An 18,292-nucleotide genomic window follows, 5' to 3' on the forward strand; every position below is an offset into this window, starting at 1 on the left:
AAAACCAATCACCAAGATTGGAATGGTTGGAAGTCATGATAGTGGAACGTCTACTATTTTACCACAATATGGAATTACTCCTTTCACAATATTTCCCAAGAAACATCGTTCATTCATGAAAAGATGGTCAAAGACTCAACAACTTGGAATTAGAGATCAGTGCATTGCTGGAATTCGATATTTTGATTTCAGAGTTGTTTATAATCATAAATTGAAGAAATTTTATTTACTTCATGGATTATATTGTCAATTACTTGAAACAGCTCTTCGGGATATTACTTGTTTTCTCACAGAACATGATGGTGAAGTTATTATTATAGACATTAATCATTTGTATCAAATTAACTCCTTGAATAATTTTCAATCACTTTGTCTATTGATAGAGGAGTGTTGTTCTAAACATCTTGTACTTAATGACTATAACAAATTCATTATTCCTTTGTCACAACTTGTGCATATCAAACAACGATTGTTTGTGTTTTGCTTAAATCCCTTTAACCAAAAACTTCCTCTCTATCTCTTTCCACAAGACCAGATTGATTCAATTTGGCCAAACAAGAATGAAACACAGAAAATGTTAAAGAGACTTGATTATAACTCAAAGCTTTATCAAAACAACCAAAAACTGACAATCATTCAAGCTGTTGTTACTCCATCTATAAAAAGTATCAGAAAGAGTTATTATACAAAGAAATATCCAAACTCAACTATCAAAATTGCTGAAAAAACAAATCCATTAGTACTTAAATGGCTTCAGACATCATCAGCATTTGTAAACATACTTCTTATTGATAATGTCAAAATGAATGACGAAATCGTTCATTTTATGATTAGAAGGAATAATTTCATTGAGAAATATTAATTGAATTTTTGTTTCTTTACATGTTCTTTGTTTGTTTCAAGTGTACAATAAAATTAAATTGTATTGAACACATAAAAATGTCAATATATTTCATCTGCATAAGTTCTTCCAGATATAGTATATATTTACTCTCTCATTTTTTCTTAAAAAATATACTAAAAATTTAAGTAATTATAAAACAGAATAGTCAAATCCAATATAGTTGTAATTATTAAAACTAGAATATTAAAACTAATACTTATTTTTAGTCAACAACAAACCATTGATTTATTATAAAATATTTTCATAACCTTTTTGACATTATAGTAATATTAATTTTACCACTAAGAAACTTTAACACCATTATATTAGAAGTTGTTGATACTATATTATTCTTTTATGTCACTCATATTAATTATCAACAATTGGTAAAAAATAAAATTTATGATTCATTTATTATTGAATTTTTCTTTACTGTTGTTGAATTATTTATTTTGTTATTAATAACTTCAGTAAATTAGTTATGAATAATGTTATGAACCGTTTTATTTCAATCATTATTGATACTTTTTACATTTGAATAATTTTCTTAATTTAAAAGATTTTGCTAAAGAAAAGTCATGAAATGTTTTTAATTTAAGAATAATTGTCATTATATATTTTGTTTTGTATTATTTTAAACAATATATGTTTTTACTATCGAATTAATTTTTAACTTGTTATGGTATTTTTGATACGTATTATTTTACTTCATTAAATTGAATTATATATTGTTTATATATTGTTATCTCATTTGATTACTAGTGATTTCTTAATTATGTTTTGTATATCTTTCTTACATATAATATTAATATCTTTGATTAGAGATATATCATAATAGAGTTATATTTGATATTGTTGTATATTTTCAATATTCTTATTCTTGTTTATCATGATTTTTGTATTTTTAGGTGAATCTATTAGTTTATTTTTATCTTATTAATTTACCACTCTTTTGAATATTTTTTCTTTTTTTTTACCAATGTGGTTTTCAATTGGTTACAACAACAGGTTTTTATTTTATGTTCAAATTATTTAGTATTATTTATAGTTCTTTCATTTTAAATAAACGTCTCTCATTCTCTTTTAAAGACTATCATCTAATTCAGTGAATATTTGTGATATTATTTCTAATATTAGTAATTTACTAAAATGGTTTTAACTACAATTTTTTAAACTCTAAATAGACTCTCATTAATACTTTTTGCATTATCTTATTATTTAATTATTTTTATTATTCTATTTGTTACAATAATATTATCTTGTTTATTATATAATTTTTACCTCACCATTATAACACATTATAGCAATTCATCAGTTTCTCTTCTTCCATTTTGTTCTATTTTTCAAAACCAGATAAATCTAAAGGATATAAATATTTGATTATAATAAACAATGGTAATGAGAAGTATCACTTATAGAATATTATTATTTATTTTTTCTTATAGTATATCCAATGGCTTTAAAAGTGAATGTAAATAAAATAAAATTATTAATAATGCCAAGCTATTTCAAATATGTTGCTAGAATTATAGCACAAATATAGATAATCAAAAACATATAAGAAAATATAATTTTTTTTGAGGTTTTCTAGATGAAGAAATATAGCAAATTTAATTTAATAACTCAAAAACCAACAGAATGATGAAGAGTTTATAGCTTTTTTATCTTGAACATATTTATTCTCATAACTTATGAATTGACACAAAATAATTTTTTATGTCCTTATTTATATAAAAGTATTATGAGTGATAATTAGGTTTATCTGAATTGTTATAATAATCAACAAGAATTGAACAAAAATTCCTATACCTTCTAATAGAGATGAATAGTTTTCATTATCAATTAAGGTTATAAAATACTCTAAAGTTGGTAGTGTTGACTGATGAGTAGTGAAGAAAATCTGTGCAGCTATATCCATTAAATTAAATTCAAATATTATTTATCTAGAATAAGAAGAAAATAATTTGACATAATGAATGTTATAACGTTTAATTAAGAAGCATGCTGATTCTTCTTATAAAGAATGTAAAAAGATATACACATACACCTTTTTTAATAATTTTAGATGTTTAAACAAATGAATACAAGAAGAAATCAATCAATTAATAAACAACAATCAAAGATAATACGGAACATCAGACTCACCATATTGTTTAGCAAGATAATACCGTTGAGTTGATGTAAAAGCTTGAAATTGTTCTTTTAACTTATTGTTTAAAATATTTTCATATTCTTCTCTAATACGTTGTTCATTGATTCTAATTGCTGTAAGGACTATGCCTTGAGTTTCTTCAGCTGTGAAAGATGTTTTACCACTCATTCGAATGAGTTCTTCAACTGACACTTCAACTCGAGGACAAGGTGAAGATCTTTTAAAAGAAGAATTTTCTGATTTAATAGGTCTTTTGCTTTGATAACTAATTTGATTTTCATTAACGATAAGATCATTTGTTGGGTCAAGTAAAGGACGTTTAGTAAGGGAAAAAGCCATGAAAATGAAATTGTTAGATAGAAGAAGGGTTTAAATACCATGTTTACATTATAATAAAATTTACTATTTAATATAAAATTTGTTTTTCAGTTTATTTTAAACAAAATGAAAAAAAGAAATTTGATTTTTTGTTTAAGTTATTTTAAGTAACTTTTCTTTCTATAATGAACCAATGATGTAACTATATAATGTGCTACAATTAAAAAAAGGTCTTTTTCACTAATTCTTTAAGTGTTTCCTTTTTGTTTTTGTATTACTGAGGAATCGAATTATTATTTTCTTCCCCTTCTTTTTTTTCTTCTTTTATAGATTCTTTTGTTTCTTCTTGTTGTTTTGTTGAACAAAAAATTTCAGAATGATGGACTGTGGCATAGTTAAAACAGAATGGACATCCTCTAAGTGCAGGTCCTAAACAAATAAAGATATTTGCTAAATTCATTTTATTAGTACTTGCGTGTTGAAGAACTTGACTTAACAATTTAGTTAAGTTTTCAATAAAGTCTTTAATGATTGGAGGTAATTTTGCAAATATTCTAAGATATTCTTCAAGTATTTGATCATCAGCCATTTCACTTTTTCCTATAGAATATGAGTCTCTTATATTTCTTAATATCATTATGTTACTACAAAGTAAAAAATAAAACAAAAAACAAACGTTTATATAAATCGAGAAATTCTCGGTCTATATCTGGGGAGATAACTTGACTAGGAAATTCTCTAATGTATTGTTTAAGTGTACTGGCTAATGAATAAATATCAAATGAACTAAAGAAATTTTTTTCATTACATTCAAGTTTAGTTTTAATTTTTTGAATAGTGTCTTGATTCCCACAAATACGGAATATTCCTTCAGTAGTTGAACCATTAACATAAAGGTATTGAATCAATTCCTTAATGGGAGGTGGAATTGTTTGAGTCTTAAACTTATTACCATAGTCTTCTAAAGTGATTCCAAAGAAAGCTATTTTTTCATTCTTAGTTTCTTCCTTTTTGTCTTTTTCTTCTTTATCTTTTCTACCGAAAATTGATCTTTTTTTAGTGTGTCTCTTCATTTCTTCATAATTTCCTGGTAATGAAGGTCTAATATGATTTGATGTATTAGATGTTTCGTTTTCTTTAATTTGACTTAATGATGGTCTAATACGTGGTGTTGGCATTATATCAACTTTGTCCAATCCACCAAGATTAGATGATGAACTTTCTTCATTGATAACTGTTCTAGGAATACTTTCTACCCAAATTGAAAGATTATTTAATTCGTGTTCCCACTGATCACACACTTCATTAGAATTAAATTTAACTTTCTATGACAATAAGTATGTTTATTTTTTTGTTATTATAAATTAAAGAACAAATCATTATTAAAAAGTAGAACAAACTGTTAATCCATTAATGATTAATGTAGTTTCACCTTCTTTTAAAACTGAAGGATTATTTAAATAAATAACTTCTTTGTATTGACTGTTTATAGAACTTATCACAAAAAAATTTGAACGTAATATAATTTTCTTTTGTTTAGGCTTAGAATCATCATATGAATAATCAACAACAGCACTAAGTGATTCTTGTGTAATTGAACTTGCAACTGTATCATACATTCGTAATATTTTTTTAGGACTCATTTCACTAAAGAATTGATTCATTTCAAATATATTTTCTTTCATAATTTCTTCTGTTTGTTTCATTGCATCAAAAGAAATTTGAAGACTTTGTTGAATAAGATCATCACTAAAACCAATAGTTGGTCTTCTACAACTCTCTAAAATTTCTATTTTTTTACCATATCTTTTATTACAATTTGTTAATAAAGCTCTGCGTTTTGCTGCCATTACCATAGCATGACTTGTTGTTACTCGTTGTGATGGTCTTTTTGTTTTTTCAAGAAAAGTAATGAGAGATTTTGTTTTATCATCCATTATATGATGACGGTGTGTAGGATCTCTTGGTGACAATAATCTAGGAGACTCCTCAGTACCTACTAATGACCCATTATTAGAAGATGGCTTTGGTGATTTTAAATCAGTCCCTTCATTTACATTGTCAGTAGAAAAAGATTTACGATGACTAGTTACAACAATAGATTCCATAATAAGATGATAATTTTAAGTTCATTTATAACATTGTTTTTTTATTAATTTATTCTTTTTGTTTTTTTCTGTTTTTCTTATTTATTTTTAAAATTTTTATTATATTTTATAGTTTTTATAGTTTTTTGATAGTATATATTTATTATCTAAACATTTTCTATTTTTATCTCATGACATAAAAATGAGAGATTTAATAACTACTAAATTTGTATCTTAGCATTTTCATCTCTAAGTTAAAAAATAAACTTACTTATGGGTACAAATCAATAACTAATTAAAAAGTAATTATCTAAAGATAGAAAAATAATTTTCCAAATAAAATACATTACTACATCACTTCTCTAAAAGAATAAAAAGTTTCTTAACAAATAAACAGAGTTTTTTTTAAAAAATGCACGGAATATTTATTGTTTATTTTCATTTAGTTTAAATTCTCAAAATAAAATCTTTTTAACGCTTGTTGATAATTATTTACTCGTTTTTATTCTTTTGATAAGTTTTATTAAAAAAGTCATTTTTAAAATTTGTTTGCTATTTCTAAATTTTTTTTATTCGTTTAATTCTTCCAAAATGAAAAACAAAAATAAAATAAAACATAATGTAATATAATATTTGTAATATATAACAAAAATAAAAGTAAATAAACAAAAATCTTTTTTTATAAAAATTTTAAGAAATAAAACTATAAAGAAATAGTTAAATACATCAGAAGAAAATGACCATTCGAGATTTTGTTCTTTCTGATGCACAACCATTTGAACAATATGGATTCTTTCTAGTTTATATAATAGGTTTATTATACTCTGGATATGGATTTTATATTGTAGTTGAATATTATCTTATACCAGCATGTAATAATTGTAGTAAAGTAGTTACACGAATTATCAAAAACCATTTTTTAGCTAACCTCATAATGATTACGGCTTCTTGTATGCCAGAATTTTTTGTAGGATTAATTGGGTATGCTTTATTAGGTGATATGATTTTCCCAGCATCTATCATTTTTGGATGTACATTAGTCAATTCTGTATTACTAACTGGATTAGGGTCATTTATTTCATTAGATAATGTGGTAGTAACTAAAACAGCGTTTGTAAGAGATGCAACATTCTTTATTGTATCTGTAATTATTATTTACTTTTTCTCATCACCTTTTACATTAGAACGATTACAAGATACATCAGAAGCACCTGCAACAACATACTTATTGATATTATTATGGATTTCTTTCTTTATTTACATTATGTATATTATTGCATTAACAATGATGTCATTCTTTAGTAAAAAACGTGTTTATGATCATCATTTTGGATTTTTTGGAAATTTATTAAATCGTCATAGTGAACAAACTCAATTATCAATAACACTTAATACTGAAGATGTTCCTATTATTCTCCACGATGATACTGTCGTACAACTTCATAGTGGTTTATTATTTGTAAAATCTCCATATTACACAAATATTACTTTCTCTTCTTTACAATGGAAACAACATTGGTGTGATCTTTTTAGAGATGAAATGGTTATACATAAAGATGCTAATCCATTATCTCCAATATTCCAAACTATCCCAATTTCTTCTATTAGTAAAGTTACATGTGATACTATGGATCCATCAATCTTTATTCTTTCTATGTGGAATGGAAGTCATACTGTTAAATATACAATGAGAAGTAATCAACGACAATCTTGGGTGTCATATTTTGAAGTATTATTGCAAGAAAATAATACATTAGTTAAATCAAATAAAAAGCAATCTTTCTTTGAAATTATGCAACGTAAATTTACTTGTAAAGCAACAATGTCTGATAGTCAAACTTTTCTTAATCTTCCAAGAAATCTTCCACAACGAATTGTTTATGTTTTTAATTGGCCTTTATTAGTAATTTTAGCTTATACTATTCCTGATGTTAAAATTAAAACTTGTGCTCGAATGACACCAGTTACAATTTTAATTTCTTTATTGTATATTGGTGTTTTTGCTTTTGTTGGAGTATTTTGTGGTTATCGTTTAAGTGAAGTAATTACTTGTCCACCAGATGTTTTAGGATTTACATTTGTAGCACTCTTCTTATCAATTCGTCATATTATATCTGGTTGGGTTAGTGGAAGAATGATGTGTGCTAACTTAGCTATTCTCAATTCTTATTCTATGTCATTATTCTTTACAAATGTTGCCATTGTCATTCCATGGATGATTTATTATTACGCTAAAATCGTTCATAATGATAATACTATTTACGAACAAAACCATTTTACTTCATATTCTCTTGAATTTGTAGTCGCAGGAGAAATTTTCGTTTCAATTTGTCATTTGTTCTCAACTATTGGGTTCAAAAATCTTACCATCAGTCATGCATTTGGTATTTTCTTAGTTCTTTGTTATATTATTGTTTTCACTGCTACGTTAATGACTTGGATTGGTGCTGCTGTTAAAAATTGAAATGTTAGTTCATTCTTCTCTTTAATTCTTTCATAAAATACATCTTAAAAGTATTTTTTTTTATGTGTTAACAGTAGAAGACATAATTTTAGGGGTGAGAATATTTCGAGATTAATTAAATGAAAAAAAAACATCATAATAATAAACAGAATAAATTAACATTCTAAAGAATAAAACAAGTAAATTAATTATTCTTAACAAAGAGTAAATACCACCATTTCATAACTTATATTAATTAATCTAATAAATCTTTAAAAACTTTAATTCATAAAAAGTAATGAATATTGAAATTAATAATCATTTATTAATTTAATAAAATAAAGATAATTAAATTTTTTCCAAATTAAAAAAAAATAATAATAAAATTATTATTAATATCAAATTTTTATTTTTAATACTCTTCATTTTGAATTAACTCAAACTGAAAAGGATATAACCAAGAAGAAAAGCTGGGTGTGATAGAGTTTATTTAAAGGACAAATATAAAAATTAATGATAACAAATACTGGTTTTTAGTTCCAGTCTTTTGGGTTGTAACCCCATTTTTCCCATTTTTTAGAACAAAAACTTTGCATATCTGAATCATGACACAAAGCCCCAATCATACAACTTGTTGTGTCAGGCATATGACAACTAACAGGATCATCATAACAAGGAATTTTGATTTGTTGACCAATTCCTTCACCTAAAACAGATACAGGATCCCTCTCTGAAAAAAGTGACCTACTAAGAACACTCAAACGCTCTTTAGACATATTAAAGTTATGTTTTGCAAGTGACATTCCAGGTGGAGAAAGAAGGAAATGTTCAATATTTAATTCTGTACCAACAATTTGGGCTATTCCAGCTCCAAGAGAGTGACCACTTAATACTAACTGACTATAGTTATGAACATTCATTTCATTAATAACAAGATTTCTTGCCATTGTAATAAGATTAAATGAACCTTTTGTGAATGCGTTAGAACCAAAATATGAAATAAGATAACTCACCCATGACAAGGTATCATCAGTGAACATTGGTAATAATGTTGAACACATTTTAGGAACTGATGATTCAAGGAATAATTGCATGTCATGAAGAACCTCTTGAGTAGCATGAGTTCCTCTTAATGAAATAAGTTTTACATTTGTTTTTTTATTTGTTGCTTGAAGATAATATAACCAATGATTGACATTCTTCAACTCCATTACCCATCCTCTACTGCGTAAAAAATTTATGACATAATTAGGTGCTCCATATGCAATATAGGATAATAATGTATATTCCTTTGGGGTAATTCCAAATGTATCTTCAGTACATAGATGAGAGTATTCTTGAGGTGTTGTATGTTTTAGTTTAAAAGAATAATTTTCTGATGATGATTGTGTAAAATTCATTTCAACAGGATCTAATACTCCAGGTTGTAATTTAGCCATTGAACGAACAGACCTTGTTCCAAATATTGTGAAAGACAAAAATACAAGTGTAAAAAAGAAAATCAATGGAAGCGATGTTTTCCAATGAAATCCAAAAATTCTCATTCTTAATGAATCAATAAGTACAAACAGATTTACCTCACTATTGTTATTTACTTCTTCATCTTCTTCTAAAGGGACTGAGAGTTGAACATTTTCATTATTTTGTGTTTCATCTTTATAACGTTCATCTTCTGTTTTTAATACTTTATTAGAAACTAACTCAATTTCACTTGAATATTCTCCATGAGGAGAAATACATTCTTTGGGTTGAAGACTTGTAGAATTGTCCAAAGAATTTTGTTTAATTACAACATGTTCTTCATTACCATTTCTTTGTTTTTTTCTTAAATAAGAAATTATTGGAGCTAATTGACCAATTAATGTAATAATACTTAGTATCCAATATCCTAACAAATTACCATTTGACATTTTTACATCAACTGTTGTGAAAATGAGAGCAATAAAGAAAAGAATAAAACATCCTGTTAATAATATAACAGAACTAATTGCAATAAATTGTTGAAACTTTTTTGAATATTTTTGAAATAATTTTTGTGGAATCGAATAAACAAAACTTAAAGGGAAAAATAAGGGTAATAACTCAATCCATGGAATTGACCCCAATGTTTTATATGTTTTGATTAATTCAATAACAAGATCAACAATAACTGAACAAATAAAATAAAAAAGAAGGAATCCACACCCACCAAAAATATATGCAGTTCCAATAGCATTTTCTGGTCTTGTATTTTCATGTTTATTAGCATAAATAAGACCACTAACAATAGTTAAAATAACAACACATCCAAAAAATGAAATGTGCTCAGTTAATATATAAATAAATTTTATAATTTTATTTCTCCATGAATTCAATGAAATTTCGTCTAGTATTAAAGAACTTTGATACTTTATATCATTATGTGATAAATATTTATTTTTCCATTTATAAAATCGGACAATAACTCTTCCAATATCATCTAATGCAAATACAAAATAATTATATAACCATGAAAATAATAATATAGAATTGTAAATCATTAATACAGCATAAAACCATATTTGAAGTTGATATACTGTAGAAATAAGAAACATTAAACAAATGAAAATGTATAAAACACATGAAAAGACAAATAATTGAATCTTACATATAATTGATCCAACTTTCATCAAACAATTAATAGAAAGAATTAACCTTTTTGCCTTTTCTTTCCAATTTATCATTTTCTTTTTTTTTTTAGTTTATTGTTTTAATAGTTTCTTTAATAAATGAAAATTTCATCTCAACAAAAAACGTCGTTTTTTCTTTAAAAAAAGGAAGCTTCTATTATTACTTTTTTTGTTTTTATTGTTTCATTTTTTTTTAATTTTGTGATTTACTCAAGTTTTACTCTCAAAAACCAATCGTTTGTCTAAATTTGTAAATATTCAAAGTAAAGACTCAACTCATTAATCCAATTATCTGTCTTCATCTAAAACCAAAAAAAGATGTTATTACTATTAAATTATTGTTAGAGGATATGAAATGAACAGAATATCTTAAGAACTAAAAAAGAAGAAATAAAATGAATAATGTTATATATAACATACAAAAGAAAAAAAAATTAAAAACTTCAATAAAAAAGGAAAAATATGAAAAGAATAAAAAACAAAAGAACTAAGAAAATCCAAAGGAAAACATGGGAGATGATATTTCATATTATAGTGGAGGAGCTGTTGTTGGAATGGCAGGAAAAGGATGTGTTGCGATCGCTGCAGATAATCGATATGGATTGAAGTATCAATTTGCATCAGCCAATTTTCATAAAGTATTTCAAGTAAATAAATATTGTTTATTTGGAGGAGCAGGATTATTTTCTGATGTACAAACAATGTTTGTTTTGTTTAATGTTTTAAATAACTTAATTAAAAAGAAATGAAAATAAATAATACAGGGCTGAAAAAGTCAAATATCATGCAAATTTATATCGACTAAGAGAAGGACATGACATCGGACCAGAACAATTATTAAATTCAACTGCTCATATGTTATATAAAAAAAGATTCCAACCATATTATATGTCACCTATTATAGCTGGTATTGATGATAATGGAAATTCTTATGTATGCAGTTATGATTATATTGGTTCTCCTGAAATTTCACAAGTTGGTTGTGTTGGTACAGGAAGTAATGAATTAATGGGAATGTGTGATTCTTTCTATAAAGAAGGCATGGAACCAGAAGAATTAGTAGAAGCTGTTGGTCAATGTCTTCTTGCCGCAGAAAATAGAGATGCATTTTCTGGATGGGGTGTAGAAGTTTATTTATTAACTCGTGATAATTTGACAATTTACAATATGAAACCAAGACAAGACTAATTCCATTTTTTAATTGTTATTATATTTAATTGTGTTTTATATATCATTATTATTTGAGATATTTGTTATTTACAAGAACTTGATTTTTTAAAAACTTCATACTTGAAACTATGCAATTCATTTCTCTTGATTATCAAAAAAATAAGATTCATCTCAACTTTCAAAAAATGATTGATACCTTTGAACTTATGAACCAAATGATCAATCAAATGCAACAGAAAATTTTTGTCTTAGAACAACAAATAAAAGAAAAAGAAAAGAATGACCAAATAATAAAGAATGAGTTAAATCATTTTAAACTTCTTTTACAAGAAAATATACAATACAAAAGTAAAGAACAAGAAAATATCCAATCTAATTTGACGACACCTAAAGAATCTTTGAATCAAACTCTAATAACATCTGATTTAACTACTCCTCAAATACCTACCAAAGAAGATATTATAAAAGAAGAAGGCTCTGATACAACAACTAATCTTTCACAATCTCCCCTTCTAACTAATGTTAAGAATAAATGTTTTATTTGTGGTGAAGTATTAGACTCTGCACAATTTTCTTCTCACTTTCTACATCATCAACAGTCAATAACTCCCCAACCAGTCACATGTTTTGCAAAACCATTAATTCCAATTTCTTCAATTAATCCAAACATTAAACCTTCTCATCAAAACGCTTCTAATTCATCTTGTCAATTAACCCCTATTGTTTTATCTCCTCAAACTTCTTCAAAATTTCCTTGTCCTTTATGTGATGTTAATTTAAGAACTAATGACCTTTTAATAAAACATATTGAAGCTGCACATTACAAACTTTTAAAATAATTGGTTGTTATTAATAACAATTTTTAGTATTTTTTAATTTTTTATCTTTTCTTAAAGAGAAAATATTACTCTGTTCGATAGATTCAGAATTACTTAGTTTGTAAAAACTTGTTTGTCTTTTTTTAATTAATCCTACAACAAAAAAATCTCAAAAAATAAATCTTGGATAGAAATATGAGTGGTGTTCAACCGACAGAAACCGAAATGCAATTAAATGACAACCAACCACAACCAACACAAAAAAGTCAATTAAATGTATTGGATCCTAATGAACTTATGAAACCATTACTTGCTAGCATTTCTCCTATTGGCTTATGTTTAATTTATCTTGGTTTCCTTGCTCTTGTAGGAATATCTCTTGGATTATCATCTATTGCTCCTTCAATGTACGTACAAGAAAGTGTTGGTACATGGCAATGCAATAATAATACTATTTCTTCATTTGATGCAAATAATTGTACTGGTCAAAATTTAATGAACAACGCACAAGTTAAAGGTCCTTTGGGTACTTATAAGATAGGCCCATTTTCTATATTAAATAGAGAGTTTACGTTGAGTGGTAAATTTAAAAATAACTTAAAGTATGGATATTGTTTGTTATTATTTTGTATAAATTATTATCAGAAGAAATAATAATTAACTTATTTAGTTAAAAAACAAATTTTTGCTGAAGTAGGTGTTTATACACCACCAAAAAATACTGGTGATAATCCTCTGATAATAGAAGAAAAGACAAGAGAATTTATGGTAGAATGTTTAAGTGGAGAAGATTATTGTAACTCATTACCTATTTATGAAGAATCATTTACAAATAAACTAGAGTATCTAATTACTATCCAATTTATAAGTAGTAAATTTAATGAAACTGATGTAGGAGAGTTTGTATTAGAATTATCAGCAATATCAAGTCATTATACACTTTTTGAATTATGTTGGAAATTTGTATTTATTTTCTATTCATGTATTATTGTTGTTATTTACTTATTCATATTTAGAAGTTTTATATTTAAAACTTGGATTTTTGAAGTTAAATGGACATTTGTTTTATTAATTATTTTAGTAATACAAAACAATCCTATTTATTCTTACCAATATACACTTGATACTTTTATTCCAGAATTTATTAATGTAACAGTTTATTCATTATTCTATGTTTTCTTATTGTTTTATGTATTAATTACTTTTGAATTTTATAGATATGGCAAAGGTACCAAAAAAATAAAATATTGGCTTCCTCGAATAATATTCTTTGTATTCTTCTTTGCTGCTGTTGAATTAGTTTTTATTTATAATAAAAGTGTTGGTTTATCAGACCCTTATTATAATCCTTTAAAAGATATTGCTAGTTTAGTGATGGCAGTGATTGCATTAGTCTTTGTTATTGCATATATTTTCTGGCTTATTTATATTTTAGTTAGAAGTTTTAGTGATGGAATTAAATTAGGTAAAACAAAAAGAAAACTTCGTCTATTTGGTGTACTTACTATGATATCAATGATGTTATTTTTTATGATGCTTGCTCTTTCATTCTTCTTTGGCAACCAACAAACACTTTCTATTTCTTTAACAACAACAGCATTTGTCAATTTCTTCTGCACCCTATTAATTGTGATTAATATCCCTCATCAAGGAGAAGAAAGTGCAATTTGGTGTGAAGAACGTTTCAAAGTTATTGCTGTTGATGACTTAGCAGTTTATAAACAATTACCAGATGATGTTATTTCTGAATTACCTTATAATGGTAATGATGAAGAACATTTCTCTGCCTTAGAACACCCGCAACAATATAGACCAAATCATTCAAATGAAGCTGTGTTGTATGATGGTTCTGAAGCAATAGAACTTTAATTCATTTTTATACTTATTGATTGTCATCTTTCTATAAAAATTAAATGGTTCTAATATTATAATAAAATATTATTCTTTTAGTTTATTGATACTTAGAACTACAAAACTTTAAAAGTGAGTAATATGAACTGTATTTTCTTTATATTTATTTTATTAAATTTTGTAAGTGCAGAAGAATCATTCTTTGGACCTCATCAACTTCGAGAACATACATATTCATATGAGCCTATTTTTGAAAATACTTTCATTTCATTCAATTATGCACTTGTTGTGTTTATCCTTCCATTGGTCATTCTTTTCATTTCTGTTTGTCATTTTTTATCCTTGTTGTATACAAGTATTTAAAAGTCTAGTTATTATTCTTTTGTAATGTTAATGGATTGTTCAGTGGTAAAGGAATTTTATCATTATTATTCATTGGAAGTGCTATTGGATTTGTTGGGTTTGTTGTTTACAGTTGGATTTACCTTTCCTTCTTTGAAATGCTTGCGTTTGGAGTAGTGATTGTTCCAGTAGTACTTCTTCTTGCTTATCTTGTTTCTGCTTGATTCATTTTAAATACACTCTTTTTCTTGTCCTTTCAGTTTATTTTTAAGAGAAAGAAGAAAAAAACAAAAAATAGTTAAACAAACTATAAAATTAATATATTCTTATGGTTGTTTGTTAGCTGTTCTTTTTCAAATAAAAGAATAAATTCTTAAGTTATAAATTAGCTTCCAATCAATTTATTAGAGAATTCTCAAGGGACATCTGTGACATTAGAACTTAAAAATGGATTTAAATATACTGGAATTCTCGATCGTTGTGATCGTATGATGAATATTCATCTCAAAAATGCTATTTTGATTAAGCCAAGTGGTGACCGTTTTAGTGTTTCAAAATTAATTGTCAAAGGAATAAGTATTCGTTGTTTCTCTGTTGATGAATCGTTGTTAAAAAAGAATGAAAAATAATTAATTTCTTAAAGAAAAATATAAATTTATTTTGTTAAAAGAACAAATTATTAAAAAAAAAGAAAACTTAAATAATAATTAGAAATAAATGAAATTCATTGAATATCTCTATGAAATAATTTATATTCTAATGATTAATTTGGTTGTAAAAAGAGTTTATTTCAGAGAAAAGAAATAAATCCAGATGCCAATCATACATATTCAAATTTTTTAAAGAAAATACTTAATTCTTTATTTTCATATAATAGAAATAGATAGTAAACATATAATTTCTTTTTTATTACTGAGGTGGTAGTGTTGATTTTTCAATTTAGTTAATTAATATTATTATTGTCTTGAATAAATTGTTAAATACATTAGACTTGATTTATTTGAATGGCGTTTTTGTGATTAAATTAAATTAAACTTTTTTTTTATTTTTTATTTAATGGTTTTTTTGATTTATTTTTCTATATGATTTGTTCAACTTTGAAATGAATAACTTTATTACAACGAATAATATTACCAGCCAAATTGAAAAAAAAACAAATAACAAGTACAAAATATATTAATTATAGCATTAATTTGGATACATAACTTTTTTTTAGTTGAGCCTTCTTATAAAGTATATTTATTATTGTTTATGTGTAATATTTATTTATAAATCAAATTCTTAACTTATTGTTTATGTTAAATAACAAAAATACCCAATTAAAATAGATGTTTATTATTTTTTTATTAACTCTAGATATTTTCTTAAAGAATTAGATGATAGTTACATAATTGTTTTTGTTTGAATTAATTTTAATGAAAATTTTTAAACATCTTTTTATCTATTATGGAATAAATTTGTTAATATTGGTTTAATATTTGATTTTTTACAAAGAGACTATGATATGTTATTATTTTAAACTGTGTTTTTGTGATTTTTAACATAATAATTTAATACACAAAGTTAGTAAAAGATAATTTAAGATTGATTCAATAACTTAAATGTTATTTTCTATTTATTGTTTATAAATTCTACAATTTAACAACACATTATATAGTAGTAAAAATCCCGAATTAGAAAAAAAATTAATTGGTACTTATGAAAAATGTTTAGGAATAGTTGTATTTAATTAAAAATAACTAATTAAGTAAAGAAGTTATTAAAAACTTTATCTTATTGAATGAAACATATAGTTATTTTTGGTTTAAAATTAATAATTTCATTAATATACTGAAGAGAGTATTTTTCTCAATAGTAACCACATTCAAATTAAAACCAATATATAATACTACTTTGGTAAAAATAATTTTCATTCACATTGAAAAAGATTATTAAATAAAGAGATACAACTTTCATATTTTGAAATATTAAAAAACAAAAAAAAATTAAAACTAAAAAAAAATAATGGAATTTCACACAAATTTTCCATCACATTTAATTTATACAAAATTACCATGTACTCCATTAAGTATTACATGTAATGAAGACTGTACTGAAGCATATATTTGTGATGAATTGGGTACATTATTAATATTTGATATTACAAATCAAAAAGTATTATATAGAACGCAACTTCCTGATGGTGCGGTTCAACTTCAAATATCACCCAAAGGAGAATACCTTTTTGTGTTATGTTTTAATTCAGTAAGAAATAGAATATTATATATTTATCGAGTTATTCGTCCATTTAGATTAATTGAAATTGATGTAATACCAAATATATTTGCGATTGCATTACTAAGTGATTGTTCAACATCACCAATTGATTTTGCAGCATTATGTGATGATTTTGAATCAGTGACCCGATATTATTATGGAAATACAGCAAATAAATCATATGAAATTGTTAGTCAAAAACGTCTTCCTTTTAAAGCACGATACTTTATTTCAAATTCAAATTATTCACAAATTTGTGCTGCTTCATTAAAAGAGTTAATGATATTATCATCTAATTTAATAACAATTAAGAAAGAGGATTTACCTTATATTGTTGCAGGAGTTGCGTTTTCAGGAAATGAATTATTTACACTAGCTGGTTGCTCTTTAAAATGTCTTGAAGATGAAAAACGAGATATTTTTTTACCATTTGGAATGCCAATGGTAGTTCAATCACATAAAATACATATCATCGCTGCTGATAGAAATAAACTTTATGGAATTGATACAAAAAGTGGTAAAATTTATTTTGCTACTCACCTTCCTGATAAAGTCCTTATTCGTAGTGTTCATACTAATGAAAAAATGTCAACTTTTGCTATTCAATTAACAGGCCAACCTGTGCTTATTTCTATTATTTCTACTGAGGCAATTCGTAGTCGTGCTGGACTTTTAAACCCAATAGAATTAAAAGAAACAATTAAACTTGTATTTAGTAATATTCCTGAAACTGAATTATTCCGTGCTATTGCTGAAGCACCAGTTTCTGTTCCAACGTCAAGTTTTTCTGTTTACGTTGGTAATTTTAATGAAATTTCAGCTGATGATGTTAAAGAAGTATTTCAACAAAACTTTGGTGGTGTTATTAAAGTTCGTCCTAAAACTGGTCATTGTTTTGTTGATTTTAAAGATGACACTTCAATGAGAAATGCTCTTAGTAAAGAAAAAATCTCTGTTAAAGGTCATGATGTATTTATCAAAGTGGCTCAAAAAAATGCCAATGCTAAGAGATAATTTATTTTTTATTATTTTAAGTTTGAGCCATTGTTATTGTTCGTTCTTCCTTTTTACTTCAAGTTCTTCTCATTTTTGGTTAATTACAAGTCTTTTTCATTTATCTTTCTTTTATTTCTGTTTTAATTAATAGGAATTACTTCTTAGCAGAGGTTTTAATTATTAAAAAATTATATTTTAGTGTAGTAGACATAACTAATGAATAGTTCATATCAATTAAAACTTTTTATTATCAACTAAATTAGAATTAAAATAAATACAGATTATCAGATAACTGTAAATTTGATTTTTATTTCTTATATAAGATAAA

General features: G+C 25.1%; 11 protein-coding genes across 11 annotated transcripts; 8 read left to right on the forward strand and 3 right to left on the reverse strand.

Moving 5' to 3' along the window:
• Positions 1 to 22: 22 nt before the first annotated feature.
• On the forward strand, positions 23 to 862 carry EHI_049280 (uncharacterized protein; the record flags this gene model as incomplete). Its single annotated transcript, XM_001913392.1, has 1 exon — positions 23 to 862. The coding sequence occupies one exon, from the start codon at positions 23 to 25 to the stop codon at positions 860 to 862; it is 840 nt and encodes a 279-aa protein (XP_001913427.1).
• A 2,137-nt stretch (positions 863 to 2,999) lies between these two features.
• Positions 3,000 to 3,374, reverse strand: EHI_049290 (uncharacterized protein; the record flags this gene model as incomplete). Its single annotated transcript, XM_650762.1, has 1 exon — positions 3,000 to 3,374. The coding sequence occupies one exon, from the start codon at positions 3,372 to 3,374 to the stop codon at positions 3,000 to 3,002; it is 375 nt and encodes a 124-aa protein (XP_655854.1).
• A 253-nt stretch (positions 3,375 to 3,627) lies between these two features.
• On the reverse strand, positions 3,628 to 5,461 carry EHI_049300 (RhoGAP domain containing protein; the record flags this gene model as incomplete). The annotated part of the gene is made up of 3 exons (XM_644682.2): positions 3,628 to 3,968; positions 4,030 to 4,678; positions 4,754 to 5,461. The coding sequence occupies 3 exons, from the start codon at positions 5,459 to 5,461 to the stop codon at positions 3,628 to 3,630; spliced, it is 1,698 nt and encodes a 565-aa protein (XP_649774.2).
• Positions 5,462 to 6,176: 715 nt separating this feature from the next.
• Positions 6,177 to 7,904, forward strand: EHI_049310 (PH domain containing protein; the record flags this gene model as incomplete). Its single annotated transcript, XM_650764.1, has 1 exon — positions 6,177 to 7,904. One exon carries the CDS (start codon positions 6,177 to 6,179, stop codon positions 7,902 to 7,904), a length of 1,728 nt encoding a protein of 575 aa, XP_655856.1.
• Positions 7,905 to 8,416: 512 nt separating this feature from the next.
• On the reverse strand, positions 8,417 to 10,585 carry EHI_049320 (uncharacterized protein; the record flags this gene model as incomplete). The annotated part of the gene is made up of 1 exon (XM_650765.1): positions 8,417 to 10,585. The coding sequence occupies one exon, from the start codon at positions 10,583 to 10,585 to the stop codon at positions 8,417 to 8,419; it is 2,169 nt and encodes a 722-aa protein (XP_655857.1).
• A 455-nt stretch (positions 10,586 to 11,040) lies between these two features.
• EHI_049330 (proteasome beta subunit, putative) lies at positions 11,041 to 11,738 on the forward strand (the record flags this gene model as incomplete). The annotated part of the gene is made up of 2 exons (XM_650766.2): positions 11,041 to 11,234; positions 11,296 to 11,738. The coding sequence occupies 2 exons, from the start codon at positions 11,041 to 11,043 to the stop codon at positions 11,717 to 11,719; spliced, it is 618 nt and encodes a 205-aa protein (XP_655858.1). The 3' UTR covers positions 11,720 to 11,738.
• Positions 11,739 to 11,886: 148 nt separating this feature from the next.
• Positions 11,887 to 12,540, forward strand: EHI_049340 (uncharacterized protein; the record flags this gene model as incomplete). The annotated part of the gene is made up of 1 exon (XM_650767.1): positions 11,887 to 12,540. The coding sequence occupies one exon, from the start codon at positions 11,887 to 11,889 to the stop codon at positions 12,538 to 12,540; it is 654 nt and encodes a 217-aa protein (XP_655859.1).
• A 174-nt stretch (positions 12,541 to 12,714) lies between these two features.
• Positions 12,715 to 14,403, forward strand: EHI_049350 (uncharacterized protein; the record flags this gene model as incomplete). Its single annotated transcript, XM_650768.2, has 2 exons — positions 12,715 to 13,132; positions 13,190 to 14,403. 2 exons carry the CDS (start codon positions 12,715 to 12,717, stop codon positions 14,386 to 14,388), a joined length of 1,617 nt encoding a protein of 538 aa, XP_655860.1. The 3' UTR covers positions 14,389 to 14,403.
• A 108-nt stretch (positions 14,404 to 14,511) lies between these two features.
• On the forward strand, positions 14,512 to 14,936 carry EHI_049360 (uncharacterized protein; the record flags this gene model as incomplete). The annotated part of the gene is made up of 2 exons (XM_650769.1): positions 14,512 to 14,694; positions 14,742 to 14,936. The coding sequence occupies 2 exons, from the start codon at positions 14,512 to 14,514 to the stop codon at positions 14,934 to 14,936; spliced, it is 378 nt and encodes a 125-aa protein (XP_655861.1).
• A 104-nt stretch (positions 14,937 to 15,040) lies between these two features.
• Positions 15,041 to 15,341, forward strand: EHI_049370 (LSM domain containing protein; the record flags this gene model as incomplete). Its single annotated transcript, XM_650770.1, has 2 exons — positions 15,041 to 15,046; positions 15,102 to 15,341. 2 exons carry the CDS (start codon positions 15,041 to 15,043, stop codon positions 15,339 to 15,341), a joined length of 246 nt encoding a protein of 81 aa, XP_655862.1.
• A 1,375-nt stretch (positions 15,342 to 16,716) lies between these two features.
• On the forward strand, positions 16,717 to 17,982 carry EHI_049380 (uncharacterized protein; the record flags this gene model as incomplete). The annotated part of the gene is made up of 1 exon (XM_650771.1): positions 16,717 to 17,982. One exon carries the CDS (start codon positions 16,717 to 16,719, stop codon positions 17,980 to 17,982), a length of 1,266 nt encoding a protein of 421 aa, XP_655863.1.
• Between the last annotated feature and the right edge of the window lie 310 nt (positions 17,983 to 18,292).

The sequence above is a fragment of the Entamoeba histolytica genome, genomic scaffold (genome assembly GCF_000208925.1).
Source record: "Entamoeba histolytica HM-1:IMSS scf_1104750517061 genomic scaffold, whole genome shotgun sequence".
Classification (NCBI taxonomy): domain Eukaryota; phylum Evosea; order Mastigamoebida; family Endamoebidae; genus Entamoeba; species Entamoeba histolytica.